Raw genomic sequence first — 26,644 nt, 5'->3', positions numbered from 1 at the left:
GAGCGGCTTCGGGGAGAACTCACCCGGTCCCGTCACCTCTCAGTTTGTGTCCAGTATTGGCGCACAGCGGCTGTCTGTGAAGCAGAGCGCACCCAGCTGGGGATTCGGCACGCAAAAGGTCAGAGGCGGGACAGAAAGAGGGAGAGAAGGGGGAAACAGGAGGAACGACCTAGGGAAAAGGAGAGGAGTGGAGAGATATGCATGGGGCTTTCTCGACATCACAACTATTACCGGGCTGTGGAGGAACTCATGACGTCTATAATGGGAGACGAAGGGCGAGGCCCCTGGGACAGGCCCATGGGGATCTGGAGAAAAGGAGGGGCGGGAAACGGGGAACACAGAAAGGGGGATCCATGGACACAGGTTTGTCGAAGTAGTTGGAAGGTGCAAGCAGCGGGTGGATGATTGCGATGTGTAAGCAGTAGAGCAGCAGTAACAGTAGTAGCAGTGAATGGATAAGAAAGTTAGGAGGAGGTTTAGGGCTATGCAGCCGCGAAGGAATTGGTGTTGGGTGTGGCAGCGCTCTGCTGCTTACTGCATTTCGTACCGCTCCTTCTGTTTTCCCTCCCTCCGTTTGTCGACAGTGCTTTGTTACTGACGTTGCCGATACGTGGCCTGCTCTTTCCCTTCCCCCACCTCTCCTCTGTTTTGCAGCGGGGCAAGGGCATGGCGGATGGGACGCCAGGACCCGGAGCGTACTTTGCATAGAGCGTGCGACGCGGCCTTGGCCGCCTCCGCCGCCGCCGTAGGCGAGCGCACCGTAGAACGTGTTTCGCCACCTGCACCGCATCTGCGCCGCTTTCCATTCTCGCCGAGCTCCGAAGCGCCTTCTCCCACCGCCACAGCGCCTCCTTCCTCCTTCCAACCCTCCCACCACCACATCTCGCCCAATTCTTATGACTACCGGGAAATCGTAGTACTAATCCCTACCAGCAGCGCTGAACGGTGCTGCTCATATCTATTAGAAAGAGGGACCCTTTTTGACTACCTGTTTTTGGCTGGCTGGGATTCACATGTCTTGTTGGGTTTTGCCGGATGAGTCGTCCTCTGGATCCAGTCGCTTGTGCCGCTACGCCAATTTGTGTGACCTGATTTTGGTCTGGGTTGACGGGAGGGAGGTGGGACACTTCGTGAGTGGTAGCAGCCCGCGGGGCCCGACGTCTCGATGTCCCAGCAGTGCGATCTGTGACACACAGCTCGGAGCAGCAGCAACAGGGGAGACCATTGTTGTGTATTTGCGCTGCAGCAGTAGCAGTCTGGCAAAGTTGCAGCAGCGGAAGCAGCAGCAGCAGCAGGAGGAGGAAAAAGGACTTAAAGAATGGTAACATCAGCAGAGCACTGCACGAGGGCCTGAGGCGTCCCGATACGAGCAGTGGATTTCCTTGAGTGTGTTGCAGGGGTGCGCACCCGCCTGGCGCGACACGCGACTCCTTCCCCCCTTCCTTCTTCCCCTCGTTCTTGTGTCTGTCTGTGTGGCAGGCAGTGGTGTGTAGTCAGACAAGGTCTGGCGGCAGGAGGGTTGGCTTGGCGTTGTGCAACCAGCGGCAGATGAGGTGGTCGTAGTGACCCAGTGCAGGGTGAGAGTAGCCTTCTCAAATTTGGAGGGCGCCAAGCGCGCGCGCCCCTGTTACTATTGAACTGCTCGGTTACCATCACCATTACCATCACCATTGGCGCATCTATCTACCTATCTATCTGTCTGTTTTATGCCTGGGTGATGTGACCATCACCTGCATCTGTCGCGCTCACACCCACACGTTGGAACGCGGCCAGTCTCACTGTTTCTAAGGTGAGGAGGCAGTGTTGTGTGTAGGAGGTGGGGATGGCGGCGGTGGCGGTGAAATTCGTGATGATGTTTTCAGTAGGAATTGTACGGCCCTTTATTCCGAGGGCCGCCACGTCCTCTTGACAGGAGAATGGCGATGATGATGATGCGCTTCTCCTCCTCCTCCTGCTGCTGCTGCTGGTGAAGGAGGAGCCGGCGTTAACCCTTTTAGAAGCCGACGGGCCGGGGAAGGGCCTCTGATGGGACGAACTTTGATAACCCTAAAACTCTGCGACGGACATGAGCGCCTTGTTGGAAAGGGGGTTACGAAAGGGGAGTGGAAGGGGCCGGCGTAGGGCGTAGGTTTTGTTTCGTAAGTGCGTGTGCAGTAGATGCTGCATCTATGCCTTGTAAGGGTTGTAAGGGGTTTGGTAGCAGGGGCGGTGTGTGTGTGTGTGTGTTGCGCGTGTTCTGAGGTTGCAGGATGCGTTATGCAGGCGGCAGCAGCAGCAGCGAGGTCGGGTGGGAGGAAAGTGGGGAAAGATGGTTGGGGATGTACGGCAGGTGCCCGTGACGGGATGTGGGGGGCGGTGAGCGGCTGGCTTCTGACTTGTGATCATTATCGTCATCACCGTCGTCACCGGTCTGTCTGTCACCTTTCTTGTATGCTTGTGCGTGTGGTCTAATAGGGCTACTCAGTAGTAAAGTGGCAGCACTTCACAATCGCGCGGTGTGAAAAGAATATGCTTCGCTGACCGCACTGCCATTTTTCTCATCTCTGCATGGTGCGCGTGCGTGTGTGTGTTTGTGTGTGCGGGGGGAAGACGTTTATGGAAAAGGAAGTATGACGTGTACGCGTCTCTGGCACTATCAACCCCGCTCCGCAAACGAGCTCGCACCTTTTCCCAACGCGTGTACTCCGCCTCCTCCCCCGTCCCCCCTTGGTGCCTTTTGGTTGAGGAATGGTTGGCTGGACTACATGTCTAACTCGCTTCCTAATGGGCTACCTAAACAGCTAGCGTGCCGGCTTGACTGCCGACATAGCTTTTAGTTGGCCAGCTGAAATCGGCTGATTAGGTGGTACCTTCTGCACTGCCCCCAAATTGACCCCCATGGACGGATGAAATCCGGAGGAAAAAGCGGCTCCCTTGCGACGAGAGGACGGAGTAGCGCCAAGTGGCCTTTTCATGGGGGTGGGTTTGGCATATCCAAAAGTGCAGAGGTACCAGAAGGCAGAAGCCGGAGCGGAGTACCAGGACTCGTTGTACCCTCATCTCTTTTGCAGTGCAGGCAATGGGAGATGAGAGACATGTGGTAATGCAGTGGTGAAGGGGGAAACGTCCAGAGAACACGCCACCACCACCGCCGCCGCCGCCGTGCTTAGCTTTAGCCCCGCTTTGAATAATAAGACGTAGGGGCGTAGTCAGGATTGGAGACGACCATTTGGGTTGGATGTGACGGACCCTGACGAGATGTATGTACATCACCATGTGAGCCAATATGTACGTCGCCGCGTGGCGGCTGTATGTGTCTTTCTATGGGGCGATATTGGAACAGTGGCGAGGGCCGGTCGGTCGGACTCCGGGGTGTGGCACACACTGCGGGTGCGGGGGTGGCAGTGATCTCACGAAGTCTGTGTCGATGTCCGTCGTCCGACCTAGTTGTGGGGGTCATACAGCAGGGTGGCCCCGCAGCACATGACATGACATTACATGACGGCGAGGGCGCACCGCCCATCTCGTGTGTACGTGTGCTTCAATTAACTGAGCCGCTGTGCGGATGTGTACGTGTGTGCTCTCCTTAAGTAGCCAATCAAGTCAAGCCGCGAACCGCCCCCTCTTCCGCCTTGGTGTGCGCCACGCTTTTCCACACAAGACAGGAACGTCGTCGTCTTTTTCTATTTCCTTTTATCGTTCACGGTAATGATGTCCTCGAGCATCAACAACAGCCGGTTTCGCATTGTTATTATTGTACGGTAGCAGTAGCTCGCATACCGCTCTGCATTATGTGCGTGCGCATGTGTCCCTGGGATGGTGGAAGAGGGGTAGTGGTTGTAATAATAATGGTGGTGGTCGTAGTGGTACCGCGATCGGTCGGGTTGAGGCGCAAGGCTATGCGAGTTGCTGGCGTGTGTGGCGTGGAGCCGGTTCTGGGGGATAGGAGGAGGAGGAGGAGGAACTCGTGTGACTCTTACTTTTGGATGCGGGGCAACACGAGTGTAGCAACTTGTTAACACACAATTCTGTGTGTGTCTGTGCGTAGTCGCCATTCCCCTTTTCCCGAACCGTCGAACCGGGTCCTCGTAATCACTGCAGCGTGTTGCTTGAGGCGGTTGAGGTGCGGAGATATGCACGGGGTAGCTGTAGCAGCGCCGGCTTTTCCCTCTGACACACCTCCTACATGAGAAAGAAGTAGAATGACCGAAGGACAAACTCGTTTTCTCTTTCCGCTTATCACTCGAGGAGGAGGGGTGGTGGATGCAGATGAATGAACAACGGCAATCGGGTGGGGGCAGAGGCCGACGGCCCTTGGGCGTTGTTATGACGTAGGTTAGGAGTCACTGAGCGCATACAAGAGGAGGGAAGGGGCTTAACGTATATCTGTAACGTTTATCACCTTGAATTGCCCAGTTAAGAGCTTTTATTTACACCTTGGTGTCATATGTTTTATGCATCGATGCAGGATTGATGCTGTCGGATAGCAAATACATGGAACCGAATATCCTTGTCCAGGCTGGTGCTGCTTGGGTCAAAGACATTCTTGGCTGCCGCAGTGCCTTGAACACCAGCTGGACGTCACAGTCTTGTTGGGGCACATCTTTTCGCGCATATGCGTGCAAAGGCTTTCGCCCAGCTTCTCAGCAAGCTCTACGCCTGTTCCCCTGTCATCTTACCTTAGAGTGTACCGAACATGGCGCATATCAGGCTTAGATCCCTTCCTCATATGAAGCTCCAAGAACAGAGAGGGTTCGGGGTACGGGGTACAACGGAATCAGTTATAAAGTCGGTAGCGTCAGACTTATTACAGATCTGCCGCGTTTGCCACTGTTTAACTATCCAAAATTTTACCGGAGATTGATGCCTCTTGATAACTGGGTAGTAATATGAAACAGTGGATGTTTGTTCCTGAGAGAATTTAAACGAAAGGTACCTGACGGGGGATTAAAGCAAAACATAAAGGGGCATGTGGAGCCATCTTTCAAGGACAAAGCCTTCAAAGGCTGTCATGTGTAGAGAGACTAGGTTACAAGGAAGAAATGGTTCCAGAACCCTTGCGCTTGCGAAGGACAGCGACAATTCAAATAACTTGCCTTGGGCTACAGTGGAGTATTATACAAAAAAACAAGAGCGGTTGATGGACAAGTTTGGTAATCTGATACACAACGAGCGTACTGTTAAGGAGCCTGCTGCTTGGACGCACGATGCGAAAATGGCCTTCGCAATCCAGGTCGTAAATGAAGCTGCAACTATGTAAATGCAAGGGCTTGCAACTGCTGTTGGTGTGGCTTAGCGGACATCCTCCGAAGCAGCCGTGGTTGGTTGGGTACGGGGTAGGGGTATGTAAGAAGTTGAAGCCCCGCCCCTTGCTGCAGGTCCTTGCCCGCGAATTCCCAAACGTGACTGAGGAGGAACTGCGCAAAAGACTGCTACAGCTGCAAGCCCTTTTGCCGGACTTGAAGCCTGGGCCATCAGTGAAGCCTGCTGACCTGGTGAGGCTTCGTGCAGAGGGCATGTAGCTATCTCGCTTCCAAACGGCACCCTTTATGTGGGAACCCCACATTGCACGAGCTCGGCTACTAACGTATCAAACTTTTGGTCGCCGCAAGCGCCAGCGACGGACATGGATGGCTTGGTAACGGACAGCGATAGTTACTGGTACACCTGGCCTCACCGCCCTGCCTAATCAAGGGGTGCTGGGGTCGATAGGGCATGCAGCCCCGCCGCAGCGCGACAATCAGCCTCTTGGTTCTAACGCCCTGCAGCGCTCGGGACCCCAGATCCCCTTCGCCCAGTCCCAAATCATCTAAAGGAAGTCGAACGTAAGCCCCATTCCACTCCCGACCGAGCCACAGCCCGCACCACCATCGTGCTCATATCACCTTCGGCTCTCCGTTACCCCGCACACACACACACCTGAGCAGGTCCGTGTGGCCGCACGGCTGCATACGGCAGCTGAAAACCTCCTCATCCTGCGGGACGAGCTTCCCAACCTCAACGTGTCATGTCTGGCTTCGGGATGGCCTCAACTGCTGCTAGCCGACCCGGAGCGCCTGACCACTGATCTGCAAGAGGTGGGGCCTGGAGGGCTGCTTGTGATCCACCGCATGCTCTGGTCCGCGCGTGCGCTGCTTTCCGCCATCTTTTGGTGCTACAATGCAACATTCGAAAACTTTAACCAATTTTGTAATCCCCACATTCAAACTGCTGCTTACACGTATAAGAAATCTGGTGATACCTGGCATTTCATAAGCGGCGTTCGACGTCCCTACACCTGTGGCTGACTGACGCTGCTGGATACACACCCCGCCTGCTTGCCGGCGCGTTTTTCGTCATGCAACGTGGTCCTCCCTCCATCCACCCGTCCTAAACATAACTGACGAAGCAAGACGGTGCAAGCCGGAGCCTGAACGTAAGGGAGCTGTTCCGCCCCATTGGATTCACCAACCAGGGCTTCTCACCAGAGCCTTAACCTGAGCTCCTGCCCCTGCCCTCCTAAACCTGCCCCTCTGCCCCGCTCCTGGCCGTTACGGCGGTCCATTAATCGTCAAGGTCAAGTCGCTGCTAAGCGGCTGTGGCCCGGCAGCGTTTCGCGAGCTGCTGGAGGAGTTTCCCCACTTGCTGCTGCCTGCGAACGCGGTGGCCTTGCTGGATAACGTGGCCCGACTGTTCGAGCTGGGTGGGGAGGGAGAGGACGGCAGGGAGCTGGGCCGCACGCGTGCTGCTCAAATGCTAGGAAGTCAGCCCTCCCTAGCTCGTTCAGCGGTGCCTCTGGTGTCCCAGACGCGGGGTGAGCGGGACCCGGAGTACCTAGCGGATACCACTCGGGCGGAGGTGTGATGAGGATGAGAGGAGGAGATGCGGAAGGCGTGTGGGAAAGATGTGAGGAGTGTGCATTGACGAGACGGATGAGGACGGTTCGTGTGTTACCTAAGTTTGGAGTGCTGAGAGGGCGCCCTGGGAGTGAGAGGGACAGGGACGGGGAGACTGAGAGGGGTGAAGAGTGAGTGAATGGAGGGAGAGGACGTGCGTCTCCGAGATGAGACGTTCGGCGGAGAGTTAATGTGCAGCTTGTGTTCGGGGAGATATGTACAGCAGGAGGGTTAGGAGAGGAAGAGAACGAGCGAGGGGACGCCTGTTGAAGCTGTCATACGTTGCTGTATTTGCTTCACATAGAGGCCGCATCGCCCAGGTCAGGCGAGGTTACTGGCCGCGTGCAGGGTTTCCCGGGGCTATGCTAAAAACACACGGCGTTGTGCACCTGTCATGTGTGCTGAGAGACAAGTCATCTATCGACATTTGTTATAGTGGCGTCAAGCCCCACACCTCCATTATATGCCCGGATTTCTTCTCTCAGGCGTCCCACGGCCAGAGGTTCGTGGTAACAATGCTGACTGTGATGGCGAAATGCTACATATCGGCCTGACACGCTTGGACTCGGCACACTCCTGATTTTTAAGCGCACGTGCACTCCGTTTCCTTGAGGCTCCCCTTGCACGTAACCTGCCCTCATGGAGTCCCTACGCAGAGGGAAACAAGCTAGGTCTGGCCTCCTCCGGCAAACGTCGCAGCCAGGCGGGTTGCCAAAGTACACACCGACTGCCCCTCGCCTTCGGGATCTTCCACCCTGGTCCCATCTCGCCCATGCTCGCAGTGCCACACGAAATTGGCACATCCACAGGTGGCACATCCCCTGCGCCAATTCCCCCCTGGGCATCGTTGACTGGGATTCCTGGGTCAACTTGCCCGGAGTCTCAGCACGGAGGGTTTTATGGTACGTGGTCGCGCGGGCCCTGCAGCTTAGATGCCTAGGTGCTCGGGCAGCACTGTACAATCAGCAAAATACCCAGTGTACAGATATATCTTTTTACGCATACATACACACACAAGCACCCCAACGCGCGTAAATGCCAAAGCGCAATCAATTACTTGCGTGGCCTGCAGGCCACTATGAGCACACGGAACCACACGAGCCGTTCCCCTCCCAACTGGCTTATTCGCCACGTTCCTTTTTTCTTCACGTATATGTACCTGTACGTACATGAACGAAACAATATCCAAACATTTCTTTCCGATGATGTCGCTGGGTGTAATAGTGCAAGCACCGTGTGAGTTCCGGGTCCCCTACCTTCCGGGAGGTTCCCCCATTGGCATTCATCATCAAATACATTTCCTGACACCGAGACGCGATTATCGGCATTGCCACACCTGATGCTTTACCACTCAGGGTCTGTGGCGTATACACCATGAGACATGAGGCAGCTTTCTTCACTTTCATCACCGCCGTCTCCGCGGAACACGAACAATGGTCACACAGCAAGTAAAATGGCCCTCACGTCTCAATCCACACACACACATACAGACACAGAAGAGTCACAATACTAACCCATAATCCATCTGTCAGTCACACGAATGGGATCAATCGTCGTGGTAGGAGTAATCAGCAGCAGAGCAGCAGTGATGGTAACAACAGTTCAAGTCCTGCAATGCTTGCTGGGCAAGTCCAGGCTCCGAAGGTCGCACTCGCTCGTCATCGTCGTGGCCACTGCCGCCGTGGTCATCATTGTCATTATGCATGGTGGTCATTCTCGTCATTGTGTTCGTTATCGTCGTCTTAATAATGATCAAAATCCACATGACACACCGTAATCGTCAGGAGGCGGGCCTTGTTATGTGCCTTGCCTAGCACCGTTAGGGCAGCATGCTCGTAACGGCCTCATCATCGTCGCTGATGGTGTCAACGGAGGCAATGGTCGACAGGGTGCCCTCACCACCGCCGCCACCGCCAGCCTCTCGCGCCGCCTCACCATCCGCATCCTCCTCATTCATGTCGAAATCGTCCTGCATCAGGGCATCCCAAACGAAGATATTCTCAGGTGGTCTCAATCACCTCTCAAATGTAGCAGAGCCATCCCAGGGAGAGGTTCAGCTACCCAGATGAATAGCTTTAATAAGAGCAGCCATTACATGCGTTATGCGATTGAGGCTGTGTGATCGACATGAGTGGCCGCAGGGACGCTCCCATCATACGTTATCCGGCCGTACACTATTCCGCCTGCACAGCCCTGCCTATTGCAGCATAGCTAAAATAGCTCGAGCCTTGCCGAAACTTGCCTTCACACCCACCTGCGGTGGCATCGTCAAGCCGGCCAGTGCATCCGCATTGGTTGATCCCAGCAGCGGGGTGTCCGCCGCACTGCGAGTCGTGGAACCCAGCCCACCACCGACAATGCCCAGTCCCGGCCGCGGTGTTGTCGCCATCGATCCTGCAGCGGCCGCGCCGCCGAGGCCAGCGCCCGTCAGCGAACGCGCCAAACCCTCAGCCGCGCCAGCCCACTGCATCGTCCTCGTGGTGGGCGATGCTACTGCCAATGGTGACAGCCGCGCCGCCGTACCCTGCCGCAACGTCATGCCGCCTCCGCCAGGCATATCCACCCGCGGGCTCAAATTGGCGGAGTTCATCAGGCTGGTGCCCTCTACGCCACCTCCTCTCACACCCCGAAAGCCGCCGCTGCCTTGCGAATCTGTCATTCCCCCTCCGCCCATCTGTCCCAGCCCCAGCGCGTCCAGCCGCGCCGCCAGCATTTCGCTCATAGCTGCCAGCTCGCCCAGTTGAGCCTGCCGCGCAGCCGCCGTGGCGTTGCGGCCATGGCCCAACAGGCCAAAAGCGTAGTCCTCGCTGCCGAGGCTGGCGCCTACGGCGGTACGGCTCATGAGCGTGTTGGCCGGAGTGGCGGCAGCGGCGGAGTCAAAGACGGTGGAGCTGCTAAGCTGTTCCGCCAGCAGGTCCAAGCCGCGGCCCAAGGGCCCGGACAGGTCAGGCGAGTCGACCTCCACACGGGGGGGCGGGACGTCGGCGAAGGAGCCGTTGGAGGCGCTGAGGGGCTCCAGGGAGGCGATGGACGACACCTGGCCTTCCGGCTGTTGGCGGGGCAAAGGAAAATGGGGACGCGAATGTGAATATTGATCTAGTAGTGTGGTAGGTGCACAGGCTATGCAAGCTGCAGGGAAGTCCCAAAGGGGGGAATCTCCGTCAGCGCAGCTCACCCGCCCCGGCGCCCGCCTTGCAGAGAAACACAGTAATGCAAGGTCGGCCCGTTTAAAGTAGTTGGCCCGGCGGCTTTCGCGGTGGTGTAGAGTCGCGAATCACCATCGTCCGCTCCTCGTCATAGTAACCCCATCCATGTGCACCTCTCCCATGGCTCAAACGGTCTCCTTACCTGCATCGGGTCGCGCAACGGCACCTCCGACTCCAACCCCAATGACGCTCCCATGCCCGGTGTGTTGAGGAGCACACGCGGCAACGTCGCGGCGCCGCTGCCATCACCTGCGGCGCCCTCCCCACCGGCCGCCGCGTTGCCATGGCGGCTTCCACCCCCATGCCGCCGTTGCGAATTAACAGCGCGGGATACATTAGCTGCGCCGCCGCGGCTGCGGGATTCCGGCTGCACCACCGCTGCCGATAAAGTCCGGTGCGCGTGGCCTGCGGTTTCTAGTGCGCTTGCGTCAGAAGCCTTGGAGGCACTCACGCGACTTGACTTTTTCAGCGCCATCTGTATCGTGTCCAGAAGCTGTTGAATGACGGCAGTACCCCCGCCGCCGCCAAACGCCTGTTCATCCGCTGCGCCGACGCCGTGGCGGAAGAGGAGCTGTGACAGGGTGTCGTGATCAACCGCCGCGGCGGCCAGGCCGGGACTGTCCGCCAAGCCGACGGATAAGGACGGCAGCGGTGCCGCCGACGCTGGCATCTCGCTCTCCAGCTGGCCCCTCGCCGTCAAGATGCCGCCACCGTCGTCGACACCCACCGGCACAGTACTGACGTGCTTGACGGGCGTGACAACAACGCTGCGCGCGTGCGCGGCGGGGAGGCCGGGTGGCAGCAACGCGGGGTTGAGACCCGCAGGTATTGGCGAAGTAACGGTGGTGGCGCGCGCCGCGGCGGTTGGCGTCATGGAGTTGAGCTTGGGGCCCACGGACGCCGGGCCTGGGAGGGTGCGGAATTTGCAGTGGGTTGCGGTTGAAGGCGGGTGCGGAGATCTTTGGAGGAATTGTGGTGAGTGAGAGTTGGTTCGCGGGACAGATGAGGAACGAGGTCAGAAGGAAGGAAGATGGGACAACCATCGGTTGTGCGAGCTACCTAGGCGAGGTGCTGGTACTTGCTACCGTACATTGTCCAGCGGTTGCCAGCTTGGGGCGACACCAGGGCGAGGAACAGGCATCAGGGCGGCAACGGGAGACTCAAGTACGAGGACTTGCTCGTCCAGACACTTCATAACATAAATCAGGTAGCAATCGGCTGGTGCGCGGGAGCGCGAGCAGCATCACATACCGCTGTCGGAAAACGCACGAAGGATCGACATCCTCTCCTGCGATTGCGAATCCTGTTGCTTTCCATAACTCACATACCCGCACAACCGCAGGTCAATCCCCACAATAGGCTGCGCCAGCCAGCCGAGGTCACAACCGCTGCTGCTCATTCCCGCTCCCTAGCATTCCTGGCTATCCCGCCTGCTCACCCGTTGTCGCCGACAGCCGCATCTTCTCCAAAAACTCGTGCTGCGCGCGCACATAGCTGCTACCGCTGGCCCCGCCAGCTCCGCCGAGATGCCCGGGAGGCGACTCCGCGGCGGTGATGGCGGCATCCATGCCGAGCCGGTCCAGTAGGTACTTGAGGGCGTTGCGGCTGCGGCCGGTGGGGCGGGGCCCACGGCGCTTGCCGCTGCGGTGACGATCCGGCGAGGGTGAGGAGTGGCGCATAGGGGGCGGCACGGGCTTAAGCCGCCCGCTGGTGCCTGCGTAGGTAAGGGGAAAAAGGGGAGAGGAGGAAGCTGAAATTGCCTTGCGATGTTTCACAAAATGCGCGCAAAGCAGACCGCAGAGGGAAAGTACACTGACACCGTGTGTATTTCCCTCTGGTTCCCAGAGCGAACATCAGCAGCAGCGCAATATGGCAATGCTACTGCCAGGGAGCTCTTCCCTGCACCACGAACAACAGCGACAGGATCAGCAAAACAAAAGATTGCTCCCACCCCGTCCCTCCCGTTTCCCTTCCTTTCCGCCCTCCTTTGTTACAGCTACGACCGGACACCTGGAGCACGTACCGTCCATCGCAAAGGGTATGGGTATGCCCTGCTGCACGTAGGTCCGGACCGCCTCCATCAGTCGGATCTGCTCCGTGCGCGCCTCGTCTGCGGACCGAGAGGCCGCCAGGCGCTCCTCCGCCAGCCCCTGGCGCTCCTCCATCAGGGCCTTGCGGTCCTTGTCCAGAGCCTACAGCGGCGTGAGGTGAATGTGGACCAGCGGCGAAACGGGTATCGTGAAGCCGGCAGCTTGGAAGCCGCCGGCGGACGCGACAGGCCAATGTAACAGAACCTGGCAGGGAACTAGGCCGCGCGAGCCCGGGACTCTGTTCCTCAAGTAGGGCCCATGAGCCACATCTTCTCGAGCCGGCCCGGCCCTATTATATAAGTATAGCCAAGTCCCCATCCGCTTGGGCGCCCCTTCCAACACACACCTTCTTCAAGGCCTCCTGCGCCACCCGCTGCTCCTCCACCTGCTTCTGTGCGGCCAGCAGCTCTTCCTGGTTGCGAGTGAGGGACTCCAGGGTGGTCTTGATCTGGGTGTCGCGCAACTCCGCTTCCGCAGCCCGAGCGGCCAGCTCCTCAGACTGGGCCTGGGGACGGGAGAACCAAAGAACCGGAGCCGAAGCAGGAGTCGAACGGCCGACAGACGCGCTTGGTGCGGGGGACAGGAGCAGAAATGTCCATGCAGGTCAGCACACAGCCAAGCAAGAGTTCAAGTGGGAGCTGCCCGACTTCTCTAACTTCGTTATTGAAAGGCGATGACAACACTCTCCTCTTTCGTGGCCGCCCTTCACGGCCATGGCACTCTCTTGCACATTCAAGCACCCAGTGATAGCGGATTATGACAGCCAGTTCCTTTAGCACCTCACCGTATGCACCGCTAGCAGCGACACAACCCACACCCAAGGTCCCGTCCATCTGCTACGTCAGACCAAACACTCTCCCGCTTCCTGCCCTGCAACAGCCGGCCCGGACCCATGCACGTACCCGCAGCTTGGCGGCATACTCCACCAGCTCCCGAGCCTCGATGTCCACATTGGCTCTCTTCAACTGCGTGGCGGACCGGCAGAGGGGGGCGTGGAGGAGTGCGTGTGGGGGTGCGTGCGGGGGGTGGGGATGGGATGCCGGGAAAAGGAAACTTGAATGAAGTGGGTCCGAGTGCTTAAGAGCGGCACATATAGCACGACGACAATGACAACGGCTGCATTACGCAGCTGCATTACGGCTGCATTACGCAGCTGCGATAACTGAAGCACTCGTAATTGCGAAAGCCACAAAGCATCTTGGCCACGCGACCAGGGAATCGGACTGGACAAGACCAGACCGGGCCCGGCACACTGCTAAATTCTCCGGCCCCGCTAACACAGTCCACTTCCCAGCGGCTTTAACCTGCTTGCTCGCCTCAATCCGTTGTCCCAGAGCTCAAAAGCAACCTCCAAAACCCGCGATTCTACATCCAGCCGCTAGGCCTCTTCCACGCCACCATCGCAAGGCTGCCTACGACCGCCTCACCCGCCCCATCCCAGCCCACCCCGGCCCAACCCACGCACCATGACGACCTCTTTCTCCCCACGCAGTGCCTCCCCTGTCTCGTTGGCCTCCGCCTGCAGCTCCGCCCGCGTGCGCGCCACCTCCGCCTTGAGCGACTCCCGTGTCTGCTTCACCTCGGCAAACACAGACTCACGCGCCTGCGCCACTTCGTCTTGGAGCAATTCTCGTGTCTGCTTCGCTTCTGCCTGAAGCGCCTGTCGGGTCTGTGTTACCTCTGCTTCCAGTGCCTTGCGGATCTGAGACGTCTCCGCCTCCAACCCCTGACGCGTCTGGGACGCCTCTATGCGCAGCGCCTCCAGCCGCTTCTCCTCCTCGGCCACCTGTGCAGCGGCGCCGCTGCAGCGGCTTTCGAGGTCGACAAGTCTGCAGGTCGGGGCACGACGGGACGCGACCGGTGGCGTGGAGTGCAGTGAAGCGGTCACAAGCCCAGTAGAGCCTTTCCGCATACTTCTTCGCGCGGATATGACACACACAGTACTCCTAACATGGTATATGGTATGTCATGGGTCTTAGGGTTGAACTCGTCTCCGCTATACGAGGTCGGAAATTGCTGTTTCCGAAGAACCTCTACCAGCGTTGGTCCTAACCCGCTGGCCCAGGGCAAGGGCATCGCGCAGTCGCAGTGCGGATGGATAAACGTTTAGAGCAACTGCAGTGGGGTCCCGCCGACACCGAACATCTCTTGAACCCCCCATCCAATCCCCGCCATGGGCCACAGCGCCACACCTGCTGCGCACGGCCAGCAGCTCCGTGCGTGCCGCATCCAACTGGCGCTGCGTATCCGCGTACTCGGTCGCCAGGCGCCGCCGCTCCGCTGTCACCTCGGTCAGCAGATCCTCCCTCTCCCGCCGCCGTGCCTCACGCGCCTCCTCCAGCAGCCGCCGCTCCATCGCGATCTGCACAAACCCCCCATGCAATAAAACGGAAGCAGGGGCCGACGCACAAACGGGCAATGGAACTGATGGCGCAGCATCGAGATGTCGCCGTGCAAGCCATGCAGAGCATACTTAGACTTGACATGCACATCAGAGTTGGTTTGTGATGCCGCTCTCTTTGTTGATTTCTAACTTGCTGACTCCGCCTGTTCCTTGAGGTAGGTTCGCCTGCCTTTTCCTTGAGCGACTCGATAGCACGCCCGCACAGCACGCCCTCAATCACTCCTCGCCGCCGACACACACGCACCTGCACCCGCAGGTCCTCGCGCTCCGCCTACGATCAAGAAACGGTGGGACACCGTAGGCAGGAGTGCGTGAAAAACTTCATTAGCAGCTGATACGAAGGCAGCACAACAGCAAAGGCGCCACTGCGCTTGAACCACAGTGAAGGCGTGTGCGTTTAGATGGTACAAACTGCGCCAGTCCCTTGCTCCCTGCGGCACAACTCTCTTTGGCTCGTGCGAAAGTGTCTGCAGAAGATGCCATGGGGGCCCAGGTCACCCGCTTTGCCTGACTGGAGCGGTTGTTAACACACAATCTTTCACCGCACTAAATGTACGCACACAACCTGCCCTGCACTTGCTTCATGGCGAACCAACCAAACAGGAAGGAGGCGCCTGCAACTCCCCCCCCGCTCGCAGCGATGTCATCCTCAATCCCGTGTCCACCTCCGACTACGCCTTTCCCGCCGCCTTCCTACCTGTAGGGACGACGTGGCCGCCTCCACACGAGCTGCCTCCCGTGTGAGGCGCAGCTGCTCGCGCTTGAGGTCTTCACGGTCGTGCACAGCGCTAGTCTCCAGCGTTACCATCAGATTCTGCAGCACAGCATAATTTTCAGAGGTCACACAAACACCATGCGTTCAATTTTTTTGTTCTCTGCCCGCGGGGTCACCAGCAGCACAAAAGCGGCTGAGAGCTGAGGACCCAGACAGACAGTCAGACAGGAGCAGGTCGCACGTCCACGCACACTGACCTGCGCCCGCACCCACGTGCACCCACTTCAGCCCGTTCCCGTATCGCGGCTCAGACAAGTTTTAAAAAAGAGCACTCACCTGCAGATCCGCCCGTAGCGCGTCCACTTCCCGCTCCCGCTGAGCTACGCGGCCCTCGCGCTCGCCCAGCAGCTTCTCCCGCGCCGCCAGTCGGCCTTCGCGGTCCGCCACGTCGCGCTCCAGGGCGGACAGTGCACGCTCCTCGCGCTCCAGGGAGCTCACCGCCACGGAGCGAACCTGAAAGACAAGGCACCCGCGGCGTGCGGCGACATGCCGCGAGGTTGGGAGGCAAAGTTTGCGGTGTAGCGGATGGGTTGCTATCCGCGGTTTTGCTGGTGGCCTTGCCGTGGAAAACAGCATAAAGCGACGAAGATCCGACGTCCTGTGTGCTCCTTCCCTTCCATACCCCATTACAAAGCGGCAGGTAAGGCATTGTGGACGGCTTACGGAGGGCCAGCAAATGGGTGGCAAAGCATTTGCAGAGGCTCTAAACCGGTCGCGCACTCTCGGGCCGCCCTCAACACGCGGGCCACTCCTTACCAGCCGCCAACGACCCAAACAGCTGAAATTACAGGCGTCGCCACACGCACCTTTTCTGTCAGCTGCGCCAGCAGCTCCGCGCTCAGGCGGTGCCGCGCCACCACCTCCTTCTCCTCCGCAATAGCCGCCATCTGTTGCCGGATGGTCGCCTCCGCAATCTCCTTGTCCAGCATGCCCGCGCGCCTCCCGCGCGCCTCCGCAGCCGCGATCTGCTCCGCTGTCGCAAGCCGCGCGCGCTGTAGCTCCTCCTCTGCCATGACGCGCTGTGCGTCCAGCTCCGCCTTCATGCGGATAATGATTATGAAGGATAAACCAGCCAGGGTCAGAACGGCTCATGGAAAACATGGTCGCTCCGGGCGCTTCAGGGCCCAGTCACTCTCGACACGCCAAGGTATTCGCACCCCCGTTTTGACCCCAAACCTGTGGCCCCAAGCAGCAAGGACGATACCTGGCAGCCGACTAAGCAGGCCAGTAGAAATGAAACCAGCAGCACCAGCACCAACAGCCGGCGGGCGGCCAGTGCTTGTCAGGCCTATTCGCGGCTTGGCCTCAGAGGCGCAAAATCCACAAGTCCACTCACCCGATACCTCGTGACCTCCGCCGCGTGCGCCATGGCTGCCTCCTCGTACTGCTGCCGTACACGGCTCAGCGCCGCCTTGGCATCTTCCATCTCTAGCTTCATCAGCGCCGCCTCTTTGATGGCGTTTGCCTGCGACCGGCAGCGGAGGTGGTCGTCACGGCCACACCAAGGGCCCCGAGAACCCGTACACGCTAGATCAGGGCCCTCTTCCCCTGAGGTTATTATCCGCCAAGCACGCCCTTACAGGCTCTTGGTCAAATACCTTGGTTATTTCACAAGCCTACCCAAACCATTGAATTCCCTGCACCCGGAGGAGCACATGGTGTGCCGTAGAATGCACCTTCGCCTGGGCCACGAAGCTCAGCCGCCGCCTTGCCGCACCAGCCCTCTGTCATCGGCCCCACCATCCGGGCGCCTTCCCAACCCCCTGTTCCCGACGCACCTGTGTCTCCGCCAATTCCGTCTTGCTGCGCGTGTCCAGCTGCACGAAGCGTGTCTCTGCCTCGCGCAGCGCCCCGTCCCGAGCCCGAAGCTCCGCCTCCAGGCCCAGGATGCGGTCGCGCAGGGCCACCGCCTCCTCCTGCGGCAAGGAAAACAGAAGCGGCCCAGCGGCAGCACCGCAAAGAGTTCTGGCAGGGCAACGGCAACGGCAGGACTCGTACGCAGCTAGGCTTGGGCTTGCGTGCCTTGAATGTATTAGGGCGTCGGAAAGTGCGCGAGGCTCGGTTATCTGGTTGCAGCTGCGTGACAGCGTGCTGCTTCGTGCCGGCATGTGCGTCCAGGGGGAATGTGTCCTCCATCCTCACAGATTCCCAGGCGCCGTCCTCATGGCTCGTGCTCGCCCTTCTGTCCGTCCATAGGACAACCTATCCATAGACGGATCGGACCCGATCTCACCTTTGCACGGCGGGCCTCTGCTTCCTGGCGCCGCGCCTCTTCCGCGACTCGCCGTGTGTCATCCACAGCCCGGCCGACATCGTGTGCGGCCCGGCGCAGCTCCGACTCGTACAAGTTCTTAAGCTCCACTACCTGAGCAGCCATAGAGAGAAAAAACAGACAGGTTATGGGAAACATAACCAGACCCGAACGCAGGTGGTTTCTGGACGGGGTTGGAAAGAGGGGTAAAGATAAGAAAAAGGGACAAATGTGGCTCCGCTATCTTTTGTCCCTAGCCGACGCACCTGCTTCACGTGTACAGCCTGCGTGTCCGCCAATACGCGCTCGTGTAGCGCCCGCGTATCCTCCAGAGCCCGCTGCTGCTGCCCGCGCGCGTCTTCAAGCGCCTTGGTCTGCGCCAACCGCGCGTCCTCCAACACCTTATCTCGTTGAGCGCGCGCCTCCACCAGCACGCGCTCCTGCGCCGCGCGCGCCTCCTCCGCCTGCCGCTCCATGCGCCGCCGGACCTCATCCAGCTTGCGCTCGTTGTGCACGTGCACGTCCTCCATCTGCTTACGGTGGTGGGCGCGCGCCTCCTCAACCTGCCGTTCAGCCAGCGCACGCACGTCCAGCAGCTGCTTCTGGTGCACCGTGCGCGCCTCCGCTAGCTGTCGCTCATACTCGGCGCGCACGTCTGCGAGCTGTTTATCGTAGCTGGCTTTGACCTCGGCCACCTGCTTGCTGACCTTTTCCAGCTCGTCCTAGGGAGGACATAATGCAAACGAAAAAGGCATACAATATTAGCTGCAGAGATTCAAAGCTAAGAAGCCAAAGCACCAGCGGGCTGATATAGAAAGAGAGACACAATTCAAACGCTAGAGGATTATGGTGGCGGCCGTGTTAGGGAGATATGGAGGGAAATGGCGACGTGCAGTGTTTCACTCACAAGCCACACAGCGGCTGCAGAAGCTCATAAGCAAACCGCACAGCGAAGCGTAATACGGTACCTGCAGGCTCTTGGTCAGCGCGTCCTTGAGGGGCTCTAGGGAAAGGCGTGACGCTAGCGTTGGCTCCCCCGGCGACTGGGAGGCGGAGCTGGGGACGGCTAAGGCGCTCACGTTATGCGGCTGAGGCTGCTGGGCCTGCTGCTGGGCCGACATTGCGCGGCTGATGGTGACCGCGGCGACCGAGTCGGGCGACACGGCAAACGCTGTTGACATTCCGCCGCCCTGCTGAACATGTTGCGGAGAGCCATAGCGTCCACCTGAAGCTGGGCGAGATGTGGCACGTCAGTAAACGGGCAGGGCTACCGCACGCAAGTAGCCAAGCGGGCAAGCAGGAGCACCGGCCAGAGGCGCGGCATGAGTGGGCACTCAGGAAAGAGGAGAGCCGGCTTTTGGTTGCACTGATCAGGTACCTGTTATGGGTTTTTACAGTTCGACAAGTGGCGCCATCCACACCATCCATCTTACACCAGAACCTAGTCATGGGGCTTGGAACATGAAGGGGAGGTGGACAGGGGCTCTCACCTGTCGTTGCTCCCGGGCTCGTCGGCTCGTAACCCGGTACTCTCTGCCCTCCGGCGCCGGGTGAACGCGGCAGGCCCTGCTGCGCACCAGCCATTTGCACCACTCCGGGGGGAAGTAGCTGCTGCTGCTGCTGCAGTTGTTGCTGCTGCAGTTGTTGCTGTTGTTGCAGCTGCATGTCGAGCATACCGGGCGCCACGTTACGCTGCTGAATGGGCATGACCCCGGGGGCCACGTTGCTCTGCTGCTGCTGCTGCTGGAGATCTGTGACCCCAGGAGGCAGACTGCGCTGGTAGTTTTGTTGCATAGACATGACGCCGGGAGGCAAGTTTTGTTGTTGTTGCTGCTGCTGCCAATCAGCTACGCCCGGCGGAAGACCGCGCTGCTGCTGCTGCTGCGGTTGCAATGCAGTGACCCCAGGTGGTAGACCCGGCTGCTGCTGCTGTTGCTGCGGTTGCAATGCAGTAACGCCGGGCGGCAAGCCTGGCTGCTGTTGCTGTTGCTGCGGATGTATCACAGTAACGCTGGGCGGCAAGCCTGGCTGCTGCTGCATTTGTGTTACCCCCGGCGGCAAGCCCGGATGCTGTGGTTGCGAGATCTGCATCTGAGTCACCCCTGGTGGCAAGCTCGGTTGCTGCTGCTGTGGCTGCATCACAGTAACACCGGGCGGAAGACCCGGTTGCTGCTGTTGATACGGGGGACCCATGCCCGGCGGAAAATTTCCCTGCGAGGCCACAGGCGCAACACCCGTTGGCGAGCCTGGCTGCTGCTGCTGCTGTACAGCGGTCACTCCTGGCGGTGGGTTGGCCTGTTGCTGCACGGGCGGAGGCGGCGATAGGCCCTGCATCTGCGATGCCTGCGGCGACACCGCCGCGACGCCTGGCAGCAAGCCAGCGGCGCCAGCAGCCGACGGCTGGGAGGCCGAGGACGTGCCGGACCGCTCGGGCTGGGGTAGCTGCGATGGCGTCTGCGATGGGACGGGCCCTACATTGGGCGCACTGGGCTGAGAGCCGACGCTGTGCGGGTAGGAAGCCTCTGGTAGGAGCGGCGGTGCGGGCGCACTTGACTGCAGGATACTCCCGGGACCGGGACCGGGCACGGCGCCCAACGCCGCCGCCGCCGCGGCGGCACCCATCTCGGGCACGCTGCTGGCGACGCGGCTGTCGAAGGTCTCACGGGTGAGGGGTCCGGCCGTGGTGGCGCGCGACGGCTGGTGACCGGCGGAGCCAGCCTTGCGGCCGGCCATCATGTGGAGCGGCGGAGAGGTGGCCTTGTCGGGTTGCAGCAATTCCTGGGGAGTGGCGGCGTAGGTGAGGTGCGCACAGAGCGATGAACGGATTACGTTGCGAGCGATTGATGGGTTGGTTTGTCGCAATCATTCATGATACCACCCAATGTGCACTGCTCGTGCATGCGACTAAGCGGGGCGGTCTGATGACGGGCGGAAGGCCCAAGTGATTGTTGCAGGACGAGGCATTCTGTCGACAGCCGACAGCCAGCAGCAGCGGGAATTGCCTGGGCCAGGCGCCCAGTGCAGACAGCCATATCTAACTTTACTTTGCCCCCCGATCCTGTGACTTACATCATCTGACGAGTCCGATGAGAACCCCAAGCCAGGCACCTTCTTGCCGAAGCCGCCCATGCCAGGCTTTCCTTCTGGTACAGCCCGTATGGGGGAGGGGCTGAGCGGCGTAGTAACCACCCCGGAATCTGTGGCCGCGGTGGAGCCAAAGCCTGTGGGGCTGACGGGGGCTGCGAAGGCAGGGGAGGCAGGCAGTGGGGCGTGGGCCGTCTTTTGATTTCCTCCTGTTTAGTCAGGGCAGGACAGGGTTTGAAAAGATGTTGATCTGAGAAATACGAGAGCTTTAAGGCTACCAAGCCACAGCCACGTCCACTATTGGCAGCTGCAGGATGTGATGCTCTGCCGGCGCCATGCGCTCGCAATCCTTGCACCCAACCCTAACAAAGCAAAACCAGACCCGGCAGCAACGCGAGAAGCAGCTCACCGCCCAGCCCAGTAGCCTGTCTTGGGTGCCGCAGGTCGCAGGACTAAGCCGGCGCGGTTCGTTCTGACCCACGGCCAAGCCATCCACGGCCATTGCCGTGCAACAGAGCTACAGAAGGCGAGACTGCCCTTTCCTTTACATAACTACATTATCTCCCTACCGTTTCCCCCATACGCACCTGGTCGGTCCTGCCCCGGCATGCGGATGGGACCTGACGCAAGTAGCTGCTGGCGGCGAGCCATGGCCTCCGCCATAGCCTTCTGAGTACGCTCACGCTCCTCATCCTCTTTGGTCTGCATGCAAGGCACAGAGTAAAAGGAAAAAGCTTACACAGGAAAGGGAGCATTGAACACAAACGTGCAGCCGCCTGGGCTACAAGTCATGGCCCTGGCTTAAGGGGACAAGAACCTTGCAACCCTGGAGGAATCGAGCACCAGGCGCGACGAAAATCACATACCCTCCCCTTTGCAACCCACAACCCTCGCCATCTTCCTTTTCATCATCTTCTCCGTTCGCTCTTTTAAGCAAGAGTTCACCTACCTTCTTCGCTGGCGGAGTGCCTGGCTTGGCGCCGCCGCCGGCCAATCCGCCGCCGGACAGTGAAGCCAATGGAGAGGTGTCCGCGCCCGCGCCCAGCTGCCGCCGAGGACGCGGGGCACCGGGGCCTCCTGGATTCAGTGCTGAGCCCATGAGCCCGCCACCACCAGCGCTCACGTCTACACTGGAGCCCAGGCCCCCGCCACCAAGCCCGGGGCCTCCGAGCGAGCGTCTCACACCTCCAAAAGATGGCGTGTAGCCGCCGGTTTCTGGAGGCTCGTCGCTGGCCATCGGCTCCTCCTCTGCGGGCAGTTGAGGGCGGGGCCACGGGTCAGCACAAGGGCCGACAAACATGCTTGCAGCGCCTCCAGGTCACGCGTCACACACCACTCCGCGGCCTTTTACGCCTTATGTGTCGATCTTGCCTCGAAATACAAAAAACGTGGTAGCTGCTTTGGCAAGCCCTAGAGGTTCCAAGGTGGTTCCAAAGTTCCTTATGCCGTGGCCCTAGTTCTTCAAGCGAGGCTGCACAATCCCGCACACCTTTCTTCTGGCCCAAAAACGTGGTATTCTGCAGCCGCGACCTCCCAGGCGCCTCCGCCGCGCTGGGCGTGTAGCCCGAGCTGCCACCCATCGTGGGCGACTTTGGTGGCAGCGCAGCGGGCGGCGGAGTGTTGCTGTCGTCTGGCAGCAGGTTGTCGTCCATCTCCCAGCTATCTTCTTCCTTTCGCGGCTTTGCCGCTGCGGTAGCCGGGCCAGTCCGACGGCCTCCAGCCGGCGCCGCAGCTGCCGCCGCGTGCACTGAGGCGGTGCTGGGATCTGGGTGACGGGCCGGCAGGGGGGGCTCAGATAGCGCCGCAGATAGCTCGACACTACAATAGTGAACCTCTAAGGCATAGAAAGCAACACAAATCGCAGTGCGATCAGCCTAGGCAGCATCGCCTCCACGGGTATCGTGGAAATATGCGAGGTAGGTCGTATGCCTTTAAGATGTGGGGTGTCAGGACAAGAAAGCAAACAGAAAATGCAGCAGGTAACGACGCCCCGCCCAACAACAACAAAGGAGAGGTTAAAGCAAATGCCGGTGTATGGTACCGATGGACCGCTCCGTCGTGGCTGGGCAGGAGCCATGCGTCGCAGCCGGGCGGCCCCCATGCGCATCGAGCAAAGCATCCCGCGAATGACATTGTGTAGACCCGTTGGCGGTGTTTGCACACGCGTAACTCAGTATGCGTCTACCCAATCCACAGCCCCGGGTCAGGGCTACATACTTTTGCTTAACATGGCGGGCGACCCTAGGCCAGGCAATTCATCTCCGTCCAGCTCCATCGCGCCACCCACAGCGCCGCCACCACCGCTAGGTCGTGTGGCACGGCTGGGGGGTGAGGTGCTGGATGCCTGACCCGGGAAAGCGATAGAAATGGAACCCACATGCAGGGGGGTTAAGGTGGGAAAACAAAGCTGTACAGATTAGTCCCTCCTAATACAGGGACGGATAAGAAGCGCATAGGTTCGTAGAACCCTGGCACAGGTGCTACAAGTGAGACTCCTGGTGCCACGTACACACATGCGTGCACGTTTGCCAGTGTGCATGTACGCGGCAAACCTGTTGGTGCGTCGTTCTTGGGGATTTCATGACGTCAATGCAGCCGCGGGTCAGCTTTGCGCGGCAGTCAGCTTTCACGACAAAGGCCATAGTGATCCTCAAAACGCTAGCGAACACGCCTCGCTCCTTACCTCAGCCCCCATGCCGGTCTCATTCCCACGCGATCGGGTCGACCCAGGGGCTGAACCTGCGAAGAGCAGCAACCGTCCAATTGGGTCAGCAGCACTCAGGGTGGCTGCACCTTAAATCTCATCACGCCAAGCCTTTAACCATGAGCGAAGCCTTGCCCTTTATTATATAACGCATGTCTTCCCAATGATATTAATTATGTATGTATGCGCTGCCATGACTGCAATCTAAGGGATTAACACAGTGGTATGCATGCAGCAAAGAGCCCGGGCGATTCCCCTCCCTCGACGATCCAAGCCCGACAGAGCCGCCATCTGATCACATTAACTCCTCCAAGGAGAGTGACCAATCAAGGAGAAGAAACGTGTCGGTGATCCAACAGAGCTGCCAATGCCCCGCGCCGTCCTGGGTGAACACTCCATCCCGCCCACCTCCACATCGGGCCCACCTGCACTGCGTGTTGGCACATCGCTGAGCTCCTCGCCGAGGTAAGATCCTCGTGGGGTGCTGCGGCTCCGATCAAACCCACCGCTCGGCTCGGCGCCCGGGCGTACGGTGCTGCCTGCGATGATTGACGGTGCGGCACAAAAAGAGGAGTGCGTGCGGCTCGGACAGTATAACCATACATGCGATGTATTGGTGTTGGCCCAGCGCACCGGGTGCATCGCCATGGGTGACACCAGCCGGGCGGCTTTGGGGCTTGGCGACGGGATGAGCCATCTCTTTCCATCCCCTCGTACCCCAGCCCGAGTCCAGCCCCACGCAACCAATCCTTGCAGCCCGCGCCGCCAGCGCTGAATCACACCTCGTTCCCATGGGCTTCCCAAAGTCTTCACCGCCCAAAGGCCGAATCTTCACTTCGGCCCGGCGTACTCCCTTATTCCTCCATCCCTGGTGCCCCGGCCTGTTCGTGGCAAGACAGCAGGGCTATCAAACTATCGTGGGTAGGGCTGCACATCTGGGCCCGTTCCGCAGAGGTTCACAGCGCAGCACCGCCGCTCCATAACCAATTCTTTCTTTGCGTTAAAAATCCCCTCAGGGCTAACCCGCACCCCAGCCCCTTTGCAGGCAAGGAGGACGGACTCACTTGGCTCCGGCGACATCGCCGGCCGCAATGGCTCCGGCGTGGGCTCCCTGGAAATCTCCGGGGGCAGGTCAGTCATGGACTGCTGCACACTCGCGCCCGCACGCCGCCCGGCGCGGGGACCGCTTGCCGGCTTGCTGAAGGGTGGGCACGGTGCGACAAGAAAAAAGGGACGCAAGAGTAAACAAAGGGCCACATTCTTGGCGGGCTCTGCCGGGTAGTACGGTGGACCCTAAGCCCGAGCACAGCTGCCAAAGGCGTCAGGCCGGATGCCACGATACCGTCTAAGGCAGCTTTGCGAGGATGACAACCATTTGCTGCTGTTGAGGACCGACTAATTACGGTCCCGCTATGGGCCCCATCCACGTGGTGCCCTAAATATTCCAAAACAACTTGCCGGGCCTAGTCGGGCGAGCATTGGCAGTGCGCTGCATGGATAGATTCCCGAAACACCAAGCATGGACCCACCTGGCGGTAGCCCCAAACAGGTCCAGTCCGAGGTCCGCTGGAAAAGGGGGCGGCTCCTCCTTCGCCTTCATTATGCCCCAGATGTCATCGGGTGACTTGCCTGCGGGCTTTGTCATTGATGAGCGCACGCCAGTTGCAGTCGAGCGCGAGAGCGGGTCATCCGCCTTTTTGGCTACGGAATCCGGGGCTAGGGAGGACAGGAAGTCGTCGTCGTCGTCGCCAAACAGGGCTTTCCCTGCTGTGCTGGACTTGCCGCGTGGCGGAGAGTCGTCGTCCTCCCACTTGAAAGCGGGGTTGCTGGCGGATGGTTTTATAGCAGAGCTGGTGCTGGGGCCAGCCCGTCCTCCTCGAGTGCTGAGCGGTGGGTCATCGGAAAATGGGTCCTGCCCATGGGAACAGTCCAGGTGGAGCGCCAGTCATTTTATGGTTCAAGGAGTTGATTTGGAGCTTTCTTGGATAGCATCGGTCCGATGTGCATTTCAACAAAGACCCCGCTTCCAGCTTTTACGTACCTTGAAGGTGGACTTGCCAGCCTTCGGTTCGTCATTGTTATCATCGAAAGGGGACTTCGCACCTGGTCCGCATATGGTGTGGAGGCAAGGAGAAGGGGTAAGCGGAAAACACAACCATTGGCATCATGCAGCAAAGGTATCCCTCGAGCCCTTTCCACGCGACAGCCCTAACGTACTGTTCACCACCCTCCATGCCAGCACGTGAACATACCCCTTTTCTCGGAGCTCGACTTGGCGAAGCTAACCCCCTTCTTCCCGGTTGCTTTTGGGAAGTCATCATCATCACCAAACCGTGCTGTTAGGGGATTCGGCGTCGACTTGCGCACGCTGCTCCTGACAGACGAAGAAGCCATGGATCCGGAAGTCCCCTGTGCACATGATGCAGGAATAAGCATCGCGTTCGTACAACAATCGCGACTCCGAATCGACATGGCGGACAGCCTAGAACAGCCAAGGTTCCTACCGGCTTTGAGAACGTCGGAGGCCCTGAACCAGGAAAATCATCAGCGTCGTCTCCAAGCGTTGGCTTCTGCAATTCGTTCCGCACGGTAGCATCTGGTCAAAGCAAAATTCTGACTCGCGGCCATGTTAGCTCCGCATAACACCGCGTACTTACAGGTCTATTTCCCGACAGTGATGGCGCGCCTGACAAACTGGAGAGCGGCGCCCCTATAGAGTTAACAGAATCTCACAATACAACATCGCGCGCTGCGGTCTCCTTGTAAAGTACATAACAGAGAACATACCTCCAGAGTCTGGAACGGAGCGCCGCACTCCTGGGGGTGGCGCTCCTGACAAACTTGACAATCCCGACATCCTACGTTCTAACGGTAATAAGTTGACAAATCATGGTCAGGTCATGTTTCCATTAGAGGCAAGTTAACGGGAAGAGTAGCTGAATGCGTGCGGAGCTGCGAACTGTTCATGGTTACTGCAAACCGACATGTCGGTTGCACGGCACGCCTTAGGTTGCGAAGGAAAGTGCGATAGGGACGGTACTACCTATCCAGCTGCATCCACTCCCCTAAATGTTTGGGATGAGTAAGCTTTAGTATTAATTAAAGTGGGACCGAAGCCATCGGAACGTAGTTGGCGAGTTAAGAGAAACCCTACAGTGTTTGTACCAGTTTGTATAAATACTCGATAATGTCTGTACATGTACTTCACAGTCTTTGTCCATGGCTGCAAATTGCTTTCCAGGAACGTAAGCAGTGTGTCCAGTGAGCAGGGGCCCA

At 59.2% G+C, this 26,644-nt stretch overlaps 2 protein-coding genes across 2 annotated transcripts; one reads left to right on the top strand and one right to left on the bottom strand.

Moving 5' to 3' along the window:
- Positions 1-4,835: 4,835 nt before the first annotated feature.
- Positions 4,836-6,822, top strand: VOLCADRAFT_102769 (uncharacterized protein; the record flags this gene model as incomplete). Its single annotated transcript, XM_002946105.1, has 4 exons — positions 4,836-5,212; positions 5,358-5,474; positions 5,907-6,056; positions 6,535-6,822. Exons 1-4 carry the CDS (start codon positions 4,949-4,951, stop codon positions 6,820-6,822), a joined length of 819 nt encoding a protein of 272 aa, XP_002946151.1. The 5' UTR covers positions 4,836-4,948.
- A 1,851-nt stretch (positions 6,823-8,673) lies between these two features.
- On the bottom strand, positions 8,674-26,225 carry VOLCADRAFT_86130 (uncharacterized protein; the record flags this gene model as incomplete). Its single annotated transcript, XM_002945758.1, has 30 exons — positions 8,674-8,823; positions 9,109-9,903; positions 10,203-10,966; positions 11,499-11,774; positions 12,084-12,252; positions 12,497-12,655; positions 13,053-13,115; positions 13,616-13,979; positions 14,343-14,512; positions 14,799-14,825; positions 15,252-15,368; positions 15,606-15,782; positions 16,136-16,366; positions 16,666-16,794; positions 17,108-17,245; positions 17,563-17,694; positions 17,847-18,302; positions 18,549-18,805; positions 19,257-20,358; positions 20,650-20,819; positions 21,252-21,366; positions 21,614-21,912; positions 22,154-22,429; positions 22,882-23,008; positions 23,348-23,403; positions 23,794-23,907; positions 24,433-24,566; positions 24,898-25,280; positions 25,410-25,471; positions 26,156-26,225. The coding sequence occupies 30 exons, from the start codon at positions 26,223-26,225 to the stop codon at positions 8,674-8,676; spliced, it is 7,482 nt and encodes a 2,493-aa protein (XP_002945804.1).
- Positions 26,226-26,644: the final 419 nt, after the last annotated feature.

The sequence above is a fragment of the Volvox carteri genome (assembly GCF_000143455.1).
Source record: "Volvox carteri f. nagariensis unplaced genomic scaffold VOLCAscaffold_1, whole genome shotgun sequence".
Classification (NCBI taxonomy): Eukaryota; Viridiplantae; Chlorophyta; class Chlorophyceae; order Chlamydomonadales; family Volvocaceae; genus Volvox; species Volvox carteri.
Note: the sequence above shows the minus strand (reverse complement) of the source record. Positions and strands in the feature narration are given on the sequence as shown.